At 59.3% G+C, this 13,540-nt stretch overlaps 1 protein-coding gene across 1 annotated transcript; it reads right to left on the bottom strand.

The window, feature by feature from the left end:
• Nucleotides 1–100: 100 nt before the first annotated feature.
• KANK3 (KN motif and ankyrin repeat domains 3) lies at nt 101–12,604 on the bottom strand. Its single transcript, XM_023244508.2, has 12 exons — nt 12,532–12,604; nt 9,154–9,285; nt 8,751–8,812; nt 6,628–7,923; nt 6,450–6,549; nt 6,082–6,243; nt 5,880–5,964; nt 5,170–5,386; nt 1,704–1,846; nt 1,385–1,585; nt 1,203–1,301; nt 101–424 (listed from the first exon to the last, which is right to left on the bottom strand). Exons 3-12 carry the CDS (start codon nt 8,782–8,784, stop codon nt 347–349), a joined length of 2,415 nt encoding a protein of 804 aa, XP_023100276.1. The 5' UTR covers nt 8,785–8,812; nt 9,154–9,285; nt 12,532–12,604; the 3' UTR covers nt 101–346.
• Between the last annotated feature and the right edge of the window lie 936 nt (nt 12,605–13,540).

Raw genomic sequence — 13,540 nt, 5'->3', positions numbered from 1 at the left:
ACTTCTAAAACTCTCCAGTGGGGGCCTCTCCCTGCCTTTGTTCTCTGAAGACTTGGGGTGTGGGAGCTAGGTGCCTGTGTCCCCAAAACAAGACACAAGCTGAGTTAGTAATGTTTTATTCTGTGAGTGGGTGGACTCGGGGGCCTTGTCACTTTTCATTCAGCCCGTCTCATCCTGCTGGTCCAAGGTGAGCCCCTCCGGAACACTGACCATCCAAGCCTTTCTTTTGGCCCAGGGCTAGCATCTGGATAGCAAACCCTGGCCCCTGCTGTGCCCCCACGGGCTGGGGTGAAGAAAGGAAAGATCCCCCCCCTGCACCCAGTCCAGGTCCAGGGTGCCAGGCCGTTCACTGTGGCTGAGGGTCTTCTCTGTGGTCACTGCATTCTCCTTCACCAGGCACAGCCGCGGGGGCGTCAAGGGGTGACTGGTGAGAGATGGGGGAAGGGGTCCGGTCAGTCTCCTGTGGGCAGGACGCTTCCTCATACACAGGGATGCTTAACCTGATGGAGGTCTTGCCCCTCCACACTGTGATCATGCGTAAGGAGGAACCCCACCCTTCACAGTGGAGCCAGGTTGTCTGGTTTTGAATTCGCCTCTGCCCTATGTGACCAGGAAGAGGCGCTTGATCTCCGTACCTCCTTCCCCACAGCTCCAATAGAGGGGCGGGCAGCTGATTGCATGAGTTTAATTAAGGACTAAGAAGAGCTTGCCACTTGCCTTTGAAAAAGAATAAGCTTTTCCACTTGGAGGCAAACTGAGCGTTCTACTTCCAGCTCGGCCCTCCCTCCATGCCGCTGGGCTGCTGGCAAACTCTGGCTTGCAGGGAGCCCGCACCCCCTTCCTCTCCCTGCCTAATGCTAAAGGATCCCTTATTCCTTGGGGACAGCGACAGGAGTCCGCTGACAAAGGAAGGTCTGAGCTAGTTCTGACCACTCTAGCCTGGCCCTAGGTCACTTCCCCTCTGGAGGCCTCAGGCCATCACCCGATGACCTGTAAAGTGGAGGTGTGGCTCTCAGGTATTTGGCAGGTTGAACGTCAGATCCCAGCCACGTGCATGAATCCAAACCCAGATTCCCCAATCCTGGCTGCTTCCCCAAGGGAGCAGGAATGGAGGCCTCCTCCCTGAGGCACACTCGGTACCATGTTGGGACCCAGCGTGTAGCTGCGAGGCTTTGTTTCTCAGGGCCAGGGGCCGCACTTACCGGGGAGTCCAGCTGCCCGGAGCTCAGGTGGGCATGCAGCAGGGCAGCTACCTCCTCCTGCTCGGCCTCCAGGGCAATGGCCAGGGCACTGGTGCCCTCCTGAGGAACGACCCGGGTAGTCAGGTCCCTGATCCAATGCACGGGTAGTCTGCCAGCCCCCCGCCAGCCCCGTGGTGGCTCACGTTGTCCAGGAGGGCCGGGTCGCAGCCCGGCTGGGCCAACAGCAAGCGGACGGTGTCCAGGCGCCCGTACTCACTGGCGCACATCAGTGCTGTGGCCCCGTCTGCATCCTGTGCGTTCACGTCTGCCCCACAGGCCAGCAGGGCCGCCACCATGTCCTGGCGGCCATGGCTGATAGCCAGCATGAGGGCTGTCTGTCCTGTCTGGGGGGTGGGGAAGAAGGGGACAGGGCTGGGGAGGGTTCTGGAGAAAAGGAGGTCAGAGAAACCCCAAGTGGAAGTGACCCCCAGACCGGGAGCCAGGAAAGACAGGTCCACGTACCTGGCTGGCCTTGGCGTTAACATTGCCCATGTGAAAGAGCCTCTGAACCACAGCCGTGTCCTCTTCTCGCCCCACAGAGGTGAGTGCGGCCAGCATGAGGGCTGAGTAGCCTGCCCGATTCTGGCGGTCGACCTCGCAGACCCCTGGGAGAGGAGGGAGTCCATCAACCAACAAGCTGACACCCTCAGCCCAGCCTGGTTTACTCTCCTCCCCTCAGGCCTGCCATCATGACTGGGTCCTGAATTTACTGTTCCCTTGGCCCCTCCCTCCCCTTCAGGGTTCTGCTCAAATCTCTGCTGGTTTCAAACTGGTTCTGGGACTTGGTTTGGTTTTCTGTTATATCCCCCCAGTACCTAGAACACCTGACACTTAGTAGGTGCTCAATAAACTTGATGTTCCTATTTTCACGGCTACCGCCCACCAACTCCCCATCATTGCCCCCTTAGAGAACTATGTCGACTGGCCCACCCTGGTGTCTGAATCCACTTGTTTGCATGCAGCAGATCAAGAGAAATTTGGCACAGTCACCCATTTAAGAGCCTCCCATATCTCCCCATTGCTTCTGGAATACAGGCCATCATCCACTATGGCTTCTGAGGCTATTCCCTAACTTCTGTTCCTTGTGGAATCCTTTTCTCCAAGCCTGTGTTAGACTGGCTTCTGTTCCCCCCCCCCCCCAAAAGATAGGAACTCCTACCTGCCCTGTACCTGTGAATGTGACCTTAGTTAGAAATAGGGTCTTTGAGGATGTGACCAAGTTAAGATGAGTCCTTAAGGCAGACCCTAATCCAGTATGACTGGTGTCCTTAGAAGAGAGAGACAAGCAGAAGACCATGTGATGATGAAGAGAAGAGCTCATCAGCCACAGGCTGCTAAAGATTGCAGGCAAGCACCAGCAGCTGGGGAAAAAGGCCTGGGACAGATTTGCTTTGAGCTCCTAAAATGGAACCAGGCCTGCCAATCTTGATTTTGGACTTTTGGCCTCCCGAACTACACAAAAATGAATTTCCGTGTTTTTAAGCCAGCCACATTGAGCTGCTCTGTTGCAGCAGCCCAGGGAAAGAACACTGCTGCCTACCCTTCAGAGCTGAACACAAACGCTGGTTCTATTTCCTCTGGGATCACCCCGTTCCCATCCCGGCCTCTCCTTCCCAGCACCTCTCTGGGGCGTGGTTACTAGAGTGGCTGTTTGATGTGGTTGTCTCCCACCTTTCAGAAGGTTCTATGAGGCCAGGACAGCTCGGGAAGAGGTGCACAGTGAGGGGTAAGAGGGGGTTCCCTAGTTACGGGGCGTACTGTGTAGGTGTTCACTGCTTCCACAAGCTTCTGTGACCCCAGTGGAGTGTGTGGGTGGGAAGGGGCTCATAGAAATAACCAGAGTGGGGTCTCTGGAGGCACCAGGGCACCCTCCCAACTTCCTCTACCCTCTCTATTCCCCTCCCACCTGAGGCCTTCCTAAGCTAAAGGGTCCTAGTTCCTTCCTCCCCTAGTTAGGTCTTCTTGTGGTTTTTATCTAATTATGTCATGTTTTTACTTGATAATCTTGAGTCTATCTCCACTCACCCTCTCCCCACAGCACACGCACTCACACCCATACGTTCACAGGAGCTTGCTCATTGATTCAACCAACACCCGAGGGTCTACGGCGTGCCATGATGGAGAGGTAGGGTGAGGTGAAGGAGGGCCACAAGAGTTTGAAAGGGGACATAAAGGAGTAAATGACAGAAGGTGAGCAAGGAGACTGGGCGAGGACAGTGAAATGAGGGAGCAATGGCCAATGGTCCTGTGAGGGCCCAGGTTGTTAGGGCCAGCCACTGGGGCAACCAAAATGTTGGCGGATGAGAGCTGAGAAGAGGCGTGCTGGGAGTGAGATTGTGGAGGGGGCGTCGTCTTCAGTGACCTCAAGATCTCCGGGTGACCTTACAAGTATAAGGCTGACGTAGGGCAGAGGTGAAGATGAAGGGAGAAGCGGGGTCAAGGAACCAAGAAGCCTGGAGGCAAGAGGAATATTCCATAAAGATGCTGAAACTGGTGTGGATTATTAGCCTGCAAAGGAGAGCTGGCCTGGGACGAAAATGCGAGTAATGTGACCTCCTAGGAGGGAGAAGCCAGAAGGGGTGGAGAGAGTAGCGGACTGACCAATAAGAGGCTGCAAGGTAGGGTTGAGGGAGAAACAGGGAAAGTTCTAAGTGGAGAGAAGTAGCAAAGATACACAGCCCTGTCCAGGCCCTGCATTCCAGGGAGGTGAGACAGCCCCTACACGGGGAGGACACTGAGGACAGGGTCCTAGGGGAGGGAAGACCCAGGTTGACATGGGAGCAAGCAGACAGGGGCAGAGAGAATGTCTGGTGTGAAAGGTAGAAGGTATAGGGCAAGGTCTGGGGCATTGGGAGCTGGGGGCGGGGGTGGGGGTGTGATGCAAGGAATAAAGAGGGTCCATGAAGCCTTGGGCTTCTTGTGACTGAGCTGTGCCTTCCTTGCCAGCTGCCGAAGCCCCCATCCCCAGCCCCCTTTTAGGCAGGAGATGCCAGGGAATATCGAGAGTATCGAGAGTATCTCGATGCTCTCGAATCATGTATCATCCCCCCTCCTGAGCTCCAGCTCCCTGTGTAGCTCAGAGCAACTGTGCCCTTCCCCAGGTCACCAAGATCTTCAGGGATGGGACAGGTCTTTGTTTGGGTGGGGTGGGAGAGGGGACAGTGGGACCTGCCTTAGCCTGCATTGAGAGTGAGAAGCCTCCAAAGGCAGGACCCAGCAGACACTGGGCCTGAAGGATGGTGCCCAGGAGGGCTCTTGGTGGGCAGTTTGTGTGCTGCCCACTGTCCCCTCCGCTCTGAGTCCCATGGGGAGAGCAGCTGTATGTGGGTGGCCCGCCCCCCACCCCAGCACTGTATTGGTACCTAGTAGGCTCTCAATACAGGTCTTGTGGGCTCAGCAACAACCCAGAAGTGTATATCTCGGCTCCAGAGGGGGAAAGTTGGGGCAAGTAAGGAGCAAGCATGAGCAGGTGATAAAAATGTGTGAACCGGAGCCAATGCGAGATGTGGGGGTGGAGGAGGGCATAGTGGCCGGGCCTGGGTGGGTGCTCAGAGCCCTGACCTGAAGGCCTCCCCTCAAGTCTGGGGAGGCAGGTGGCTGGACAGAGGAGAGGGCCAGGGCTGGAGATTCAGGAACAGAAGGCATGGGGACCACTGACTGGCTGCCTGTGCGCCTGGCACTAAGGTACCCGTGTCATCACAACTACCCGGGGAGGGCCCTGTGGCCTCCCGGTTTCCCAGATGGGGAGGCCGAGGCTGGTGAGACTAAGTGATTCCTCTAGATTTAGGTCTAATTCCAGAGCCTGTATCCTGGCACCCCCCAGAGTGAAAGGCCACCCGTGCACAGCTCAGAGGATGCAGAGGTCTAAAGGCCCTTGGCAATCCGCCCAGGACACGGGGATCCTGTGCCCCAGGAGGAAGGCGCTGACCGGTGTCCAGCAGCAAGTTCGAGATGGCCAGGTTCCCATGGGACACGCTGTAGTGCAGGGCTGTGTTCCCGTTGCCATCCGCCAGGTTCACCACGTGGGCCAGCAGCTCGGGTCCCAGGCGCGCCACGGCGCCCAGCACCCCGGCCACGGGCTCCGCCTGAGAGCGCCGCTGGCTCGACACCCGAAACCACTCCTGGGCCACTAGGCGCGCCGCGCCCTGCCAGGGACAGGAGGAAAGGCGTCAGAGACGGTCCAGGTCTCGTGGAGGGGGGCCGGGAATCCGGCCGGGCAGGAAGGGTCGCTGCTTGTCTGAGGGTGTCGGTGGCGCCACACCCCTTTGGAAGAGGGACTACGAGCCAGTGTGGGTCCCAGGCTCAAGGGGGCAGGGATCCTCCCCTCTGGGAAAAGAGCCTGTGGGAGAACCTAGAGTGGAGGAAGGCGGTGAGCGCCTGCCTTTGGGGGGTATGGGAGTGGGGCCAGGGCTTGGGGCGGGCCCTTAGGGGAAACGGAACACTTCAGCGCTGTCCCGGGACGGACATGCCTTTGAGGAGCCTGGGATGGGGAGCAGGGGGGGGGGGTCTCGGCGCGAAGGGGTGGAACCTGGGGTCCCCCAACTCCAGGAAACCCCACGCGCTCCCTAAGAGGGCGTCAGGGGAGGCCCCGATGGGGCCCACGACTCCCATCCATGAAGGGCTCTCGTGGGCACTCACGCCGTCGCGGGCGATTCCGCGCGGCCGGCTCAGCTGCCGGTGCAGCGCTGCGCACGCCTCCCTCAAACGCGGGCTCAGCTCGCACCTGTCAAGTAGAGAGAAGCGCTGGAGGGGTCTGGGTCGGGGGGTGGGGAGGCGCGGGGCACAGGAAAGGAAGCAGCCGTCCCCACTGCCCCCACTCCACGTGCCTAACGCCGCTCACCTCCCCTGCGCACCCGGCTGAGGTTCTGCCTCCGGCTCGGGCTCGGGCTCCGGGACTTCCCTGCCGCTGTCGTCCCCGGAGCCGGAGGAACTGCTCTTTGGAGGATCGGCAGCACCGTCCTCGCTGTCGCTGTCGTCGTCCTCACTGGAAGAGCTCTCATACCTGGGGGGCAGGGCGGGAGGCATCCGCTGAGCCTCCCCGGTGGGCTCATTCTGGGGTCCTGCGAGGTGGGAGTGGCTGTCCCCATTTTACGTGTGAGGAAACGGAGGCCTTCCAAGACCACACTGCGAGTGAGGGGGCAGAGCCAGGATTCGAACCCCGGCCTACGTCCCTGCAGATGTCGCCATGGGGAGGGGAAAAGTGCTCACTCTCCGTTGAGGACCCCAACAAACTGCAGGCTCTTGGGTCCGGGGCTGGGTTGGGCGCCAGGTGTAGCATCTCTCCTCTTCATGATGGATTTGAGGGTGCCTGGCGGGGTCAGATGAGGGCACTGAGTCCCAGCCCAGAAGCCGTCAAGCCAGGGCTTAGCTAGGGGCTGGGACTCACCCGCGGGGGCCGCGACTCTGTCCCCATCCGCAGGTCCTGACGGGTTCTCCTGGGTCAGGGGAGGAGCCTCCGCGGGGATCTCGGTCTGTGTGGCCTTCGCGGCACAACCCCACGGGGTCTGGGTGGCTGCATCGCGCGGCTGGGGCCGGGCTGCCGCTGCCGCCTCTTCCTCCTCGGCAGCCTCGCGGGCCTCCTCCAGCTCGCGCAGCCGGGAGCGCAGGAGCTCGCTCACCCCGCGCTGGTGCTCCAGGCTGGCGCGCAGCAGCTCCAGCTCGCGCTCGGCGGCGGCGGGCAACCCCAGCAGCGCCTCGGTCACCCACGCGTCTGCCTCGAGGGTCTCGGGGGCCGCCTCCACGCCGGCCTCCCGGGTCTCCGGCACTGCCTGGGCCCTAGCGTCCTGGGTCTCCGGCACGGCCTGGGCGCCAGCCTCCTGCGTCTGCGGCGCCCCGTCGGGCGTCCCGGCCACCGCATCGGGGACCTCGAGCGTGCCCTCACTGCGCCTGGAAGCCGACCCGTCGGGGCCATCGGCCCAGGGGCTAGCCTTGGCGCGAACACCGCGCTCGGAGGTGGCCAAGCGTTCGGTGAGCCGCCGCAGCTGAGCTAGCTTGTCGGGGCGCGCCTCGGCCTCCCCGTCGGGCTCCGGCTGCCCGCGCCCAGCCAGCAGCCGAGCCTTCTCGGCGCGCAGCGCGCGCACCTGCTCCTGCAGCTCCGGCAGCGCGCGCGCCTGTTCCTCGAGCTCGCGCAGGCGCCGCAGAGCCGCGGCCATCTGCTCGCGCACCAGCTGCAGTTGCGCGGGACCGGGAGAAGCGAGGGCGGGGTTGGAGGCGGGGCTGCTGCGGCCCGACCCACGCGGGCTGCGCGGGACGGCGCGGGCGGGGCTGGGCGCGCCCTCGTGCGCCTGCGCGAGCTCCAGCCGCCGGCTCGTCTCCAGAAGCGTGTGCTCGACGCGCGGGTTCCGCACGGGCACGCGCGGCGACAGCGGCTGCAGCAGGAGCCCCGAGGGTGCGCCCGGGGAGAGCGCGCCGGATGCTCCCCCATCGTCACTAGCCAGGGACTCGCTGGACGTCCAGGCGCCTGGGCTGCGCGCGCCTGCGAGGCCAGCCCGGGGTGCTCTGGGGCGGCGCGCAGGCAGCGGGCCCGGGGCGCGGCGGGTGGCGGAGCCGCGCTCCAGCTCCTCCACGTACTTGAGGAAGTCCAGGTCGAGGTGGAAGCCATAGGGTGTCTCCACTGAGTAGGGCGAGCTCGGGCTGCGGGCGCCCGCGGTGGGGCCGGGGCCCAGGCGAGGGCCGCCCAGGTCTGCGGGCACGACGGGGTGTAGGGGGCGTCAGGCTGGGGGGGAGGGGGACGACCCGGGACAGACTGGACAGATGCATCCCCCACCGCCCGCGACAGTCCACGGCTCCGCCTGCACCAGACCCTGCACACCTGCCACTGCGCACGCGCGTGCCCGAGGCTCAAATGCCTATCTGCACCAAATAGTCATGCGATCCCACCCTTAGTGAGCACCTACTATGTGACAAGCATTATTCTAGGCGCTGAGGACACATCAGTGAACAAGACGCACAAACATCCCTGCTTTCTTGTAGTAAATAAACATCATTCCAATGGTGCTTGCTTAGGGCAATAATAATAATAACAACAAGGTGAAATGGAGAATAACTGTGGGAGGCGTGACTTTGGCTCCAGTTATCAGGACGGGTTTCCTGCGGAAGGGACTTAAAAGTTGAGCCCTGAAATATGAGGAAGCAGCTGGGGACAGAAGGTTCGTAAAAGAAAACAGCCCAAGCAAAGGCCCTGGGACATAGCGAGCAGGGTGGGGTAACAGCAAGGCTGAGGTGAGGGTGTCCCGCACAGAGTTAAAAAAGGGGGAAGGAAAGGAGTAGGAGAGGTGGGTTGGGGCCCAATCGTGGGGGGCTTCCTGGGCCACCATGAGGAATCGGGATTATATGAGACATGCGATAGGGCACGCCACAGGCAGGTTTTAAGCGGGGCCATGACATTATCCAGTGGACGGTTAGCAAGGGCTCTCTGGCTACATACGGAGAGAACCACAGGGCTGTGTCTACATAGGGGCGTCAACTATCAGTCTGTCCACACGCATGTATCCCACTGTGCACACTCACCAGGCAGGTTCTGATTCAGGGCAAACTTGGCCATGTTTTCTGGAGTAGCTGTCAGACACACCCTGAAAAATGTCCCCAGAAGGGGTGAGGATGGGGCCAGCCCCGTCCCTCCGGCTGTACTTCTGGAGTCAGCCTCGATGCTAAGTTAGAGTAAATAGACCCAAGAGCTCCTCCCTCCCCCCCCGCCCCCCCCGCCACCCTCCGCAACACATATGTCCTGTCCTCTCTGCTCCCTCAAGAAGCCTTGAAACTTTGGGATGAATGAATGCGGGGATCCCCAGATGCAGTCCTCAGCTGGCTGGACAGGAAGAAGCAAGCAGGGCATCAAAAGGAGAAGAGAGGAGAGTGATGAGAAAACAAGAGAAGCTGGGAATGGGGGCAGGGGAGGGTCAGTCATTCCGACCTGCTGAGTTTCGTCAGTCCCCCAGGCAAAATTGGAAATGATGCTCAAAAGGATGTGCTGTGAACCTTCAGAAGGGGAAGGCGAGAGTTGGAAGCCCTTCATGGGCTCATTAAAAATTCATCTGGTCAGATTCTGCGTATGGAAAAAAAAAAAACACACAACAGGGCTGTTTGAATTCTTTTTTCCTTAGAGAAATGCAAACAAGATATAATTGCGCATCTGAGTGTTTACCAAGTTGCTTGTGAGACTCTTGTAGGAATGATGGAGAGCTGAGGTCTAGCTGCACCAAGGACGCAAATCAATGGATATCTATCTCCCTAGGATGTCTCTAGGAGTGTCACAGGATTCTGCCCTTGGCTTGGGGGAGCTTGTAATGGAACCACAAGCACCCAGGTTGTCAGAGCTGTGGCTAGACATGGGGCTGGGGGCACTCTTCAGATAACATGATGGAGGCTTTAAAAAACGAGGGAGGGGCGCCTGGGTGGCTCAGCCGGTTAAGCATCCGACTTTGGCTCAGGTCATGATCTCTCGTGTTCGTGAATTCGAGCCCCGCGTTGGGCTCTGTGCTGATGGCTCAGAGCCTGGAGCCTGCTTTGGATTCTGTGTCTCCCCTCTCTCTCTGCCCCTTACCTGCTTGCACTCAGACTGTCTTTCTCTCTCTCTCTCTCAAAAATAAATAAACATAGGGGAGCCTGGGTGGCTCAGTCGGTTAAGCGTCCGACTTCAGCTCAGGTCACGATCTCACGGTCCGTAGGTTCGAGCCCCGCGTCAGGCTCTGGGCTGATGGCTCAGAGCCTGGAACCTGCTTCTGATTCTGTGTCTCCCTCTCTCTCTGCCCCTCCCCCGTTCATGCTCTGTCTCTCTCTGTCCCAAAAATAAATACACATTAAAAAAAATTAAAAAAAATTAAAATAAACATAAAAAATTTTTTTAAAGAACCTGAGGGAGATTGGGGCACACCTAATGTGATAATTAACAAGGACAACCAGAAAGCACAAGGTTGGAAAGGAGGGGCTTATGAAGAGCCCACATGAAAAAACTTCGAGGGAGGGAAAGCAGCTTGGGCTGAGTCTGTACCATATACCTTGCCTGATTAAATGTAACCCTCATGCAGTCCTGCAAGGTAGGTGTCATCATTCACATTTTCCAGATGGGGAAACTAAGGCACAGAGCAACTAGATCAACCGCCTATGGGAAATGCCCCTAGACTGTGCTCCGCCCATCTCCTGGGGACCCCTTGCCGGTCCAGCCTCCACCACCAGATGCCTGCCTGGCATCTGTCCTCTCCCTGACACAGTGCCCAATGTGCCAACCCCCTGGGAGCCTTTCCTATCACCCCTTCCAGCCTCTTGCATTCCTGACGCCCATCAGCCATGGAGTAGCCCCTGCTCCACTGCCGAGGGGACCCTGCCACTCCCTACCTCTGTCCAGCCTGGGTCCCTGAAACCTCCCTCGCCCCACCCTAAGGCGGGGGGGGGGGCCCTTCTGGTCCCAAAGCAGCTGCTTCCTGTCCCCTCACACTGGTTGAGAGGGGCGGGCCAGCGGGGGCAGCCGGTGATCACAGAGGACAGCCAGTGCCTCTCACAACTTGTTTTCAGGAAACCGTCAGGGAAGAGTTGTGTGGTGGAAAAAAACCTAGGCCAGAGCTCAGGGGTCTGGGCCTGCCTTGCACCGCTGGCAGTGTGACTCAGTGGGGTCAGCCTCCTCCTCCAGTGACCTGCTCACACCCAACTAGGAGGCCCTGAGAACTCAAAAAACAGCTGTAGGCCATCCCTAAGACGCAAATCAGCTGGAGTCGCCAGGCCCAGAAGCTGGGCTGAGAAAGCAGTGCTCCAGAAACGGTGAATAATAATAATAATAATAATAATAATAATAATAATAATAATAATAATACTTTTGCCATTCATGCTGGGCCAGCTCTATTATATGCAATTCATGGGGGCGCCTGGGTAGCGCAGTCGGTTAAGCGTCCGACTTCAGCTCAGGTCATGATCTCACGGTCCGTGAGTTCAAGCCCTGCGTCGGGCTCTGTGCTGACAGCTCAGAGCCTGGAGCCTGTTTCCGATTCTGTGTCTCCCTCTCTCTCTGCCCCTCCCTCGTTCATGCTCTGTCTCTCTCTGTCCCAAAAATAAATAAACGCTGAAAAAAAAATTATATATGCAATTCATGGGTATTAACTTAAAAAAAAAAAGTCCTAGCTAAACCCTCTGAGGTAGGTTTTCTTATCACTACCCTTTCCCTTATTGTCCGTGTGGAGACGCTGAGACGCAGGGATATGAAGTGACCCATCCAAGGGCACACACGAGGCAGGGTTTTAACCCAGGCAATTTTGCCAGTGTTTCTGCATTGGCCACCCACTTGATGGCCTTCTAGAGACAGCCCTGCCCTCCAGGGCAGGCGCAGAGAGCCCGAGGGGGGTCATCCCTCCCACCCTGCATCCCTGCCTATACCTGCGCGTTTCCCTGCTGGGGAAGCAGGCCCACACTTGGACGCCCCCAGGAGCCGCAGTCTGAGCAGAGTGGGGGCGCGGCGGCCCTGCCCTCTTCTCCGCTCCCTGCCCGAGTTGTCAGCTAGATCGGATCCTCTGCCTGAGACCCCCTCATTAGGCCGTCAGAGCCGACGCCACACGCCCCCACTCCCGCCCCAAGGACTATTTCGGGACTCCGGGTTGTGATCAGGCAACCTGAGCGTGGGGACTCGGCGGGCAGTGTGGATCCCGGTCCTGGGGAGAGGACGTCTCCCCCGCTTGAGGCCGCGAATGGTGGCACCCCCTAATGTTGGGGCGGGACGCTCAGAGCCCCGAGGAGGGGTTGGAGGCTGATGATGGTGGGAGGGGGAGATACTCGGGTACATCGCGCCCCCCCCCCCAACACACACACATATACACACCCCACGACGGCCTCGTAGAGACAGAGCGGTTTCCTACAGGAAACCCCGCCGGGCGGTTCCATCCGCTACCCATTGTCTGCCGGCCCGGGGGCCGTCCGTTCCTCCCCCCAACACCGTTTCCGTATCACCCCCCGCCCCCCCACACACCCAGGTCCACCGTGAGGGGCTGAACCCGTGTCCCCAAGCTCTCCAGGAGCGACGCTGGGAAAGTCCCGGAGTCTGTTGGGGCGCTAGGTGGCGAACAAGCCCCCCACTGGGCTCCTGAAGGGCGGGAGGAGGGCGATCTCACGAAGCCAGAGCCCCCAGCTCTGCTCGCTGCCCACCTGGGGCTCCGGGTGTCGGGTGGGGTCCCAGCCAGAGGACACTCAGCCCGCCCCATCGCGGGGCGCTGAGCCCGCAGAGGAGCAGGAAGCTCAGTACCCCTTCCCGGTACGTCCCCTAGTGCCCCCCAGAACCCCCGCCGGTGGCCCCGAAAATTTGGTGCTTTACCTGAAGCAGCAGCCCCCGCCGCGCCCGCACCCGAACCCGCCCCCTCGGAGCTCGGGGACGGGTTATGAAGGCCTGGTCCCTAACTGATGACCGCTCTAGCCAACCAGCGCCCGAGGCTCTCCGAGCTGTCCAATGGTGAGACGGGGTGGGCGGTGCTGGTCCGGCCGAGTGGGGGGCGGGGTTGGGGGCGGGGCCTAAGTGACTGTCCCTGGGCCCGGGAGGCGGGGAGGAGTAGGTAGGGGGCGGGGCGGAGGGGACAACCAAGTCCCGCCCAGGGCAGGGCTAAGGAGTTTGGATTTGATCCACAGGGCACTAGGGAGCCATGGGAAGACAACGGGAGACTAACCCAATGGGATTTGTGTGTTTGGAAGATCCTTTGGGCGGAAGCTAGAAGGACTGATGCTCATGTCCCAGTGTCTTGGAGAGGTACCAAGACCCTGGATCTTTCCTACCACAGGGTCTTTGCACAAGCTGTTCCATCTGGCTGCACTGTTCTTCCCTAAACACGTTCACATAGGCACCTTCTCCTATGTTGGAGGCTCGACCCGTGTGTTCCCACGCCCTAAAGCCCTAATGGGGTCCCTCTCCAGTCTCTGTCTTTCCCATTGCTCTCTTTTATTAAACTTGGTAACTACTTTCACTATCTGAAACAAGAAGAATTTATTTGTTTACTTATTTGTCATCTGTCTCCCCCACTAAAGTGGCAGCATCATAAAACAGGGGACTGATTGATTTTGGTTACTGCTTCATCCAGTGTTCCTGGAATATAGTAGATGCTTAATAAATGTTTACTGAAAGATTTTTTTTAATTTTTTTAACGTTTATTTATTTTTAAGAAAGAGAGAGCGCGCAAGCAGGGAAGAGGCAGAGAGAGGGAGACAGGATCTGAAGCAGGCTCCAGGCTCTGAGCTGTCAGCACAGCTGACAGGGGCTCGACCCTGCAAGCTGCAGAATCATGACCTGAGCCGAAATCCGACACTTCACTGACTGAGCTACAGAGGTGCCTCTA

This window comes from Felis catus, chromosome A2 (assembly GCF_018350175.1).
Source record: "Felis catus isolate Fca126 chromosome A2, F.catus_Fca126_mat1.0, whole genome shotgun sequence".
In the NCBI taxonomy this organism is placed as follows: Eukaryota; Metazoa; Chordata; class Mammalia; order Carnivora; family Felidae; genus Felis; species Felis catus.
This window is presented reverse-complemented; position numbering and strand designations above follow the sequence as displayed.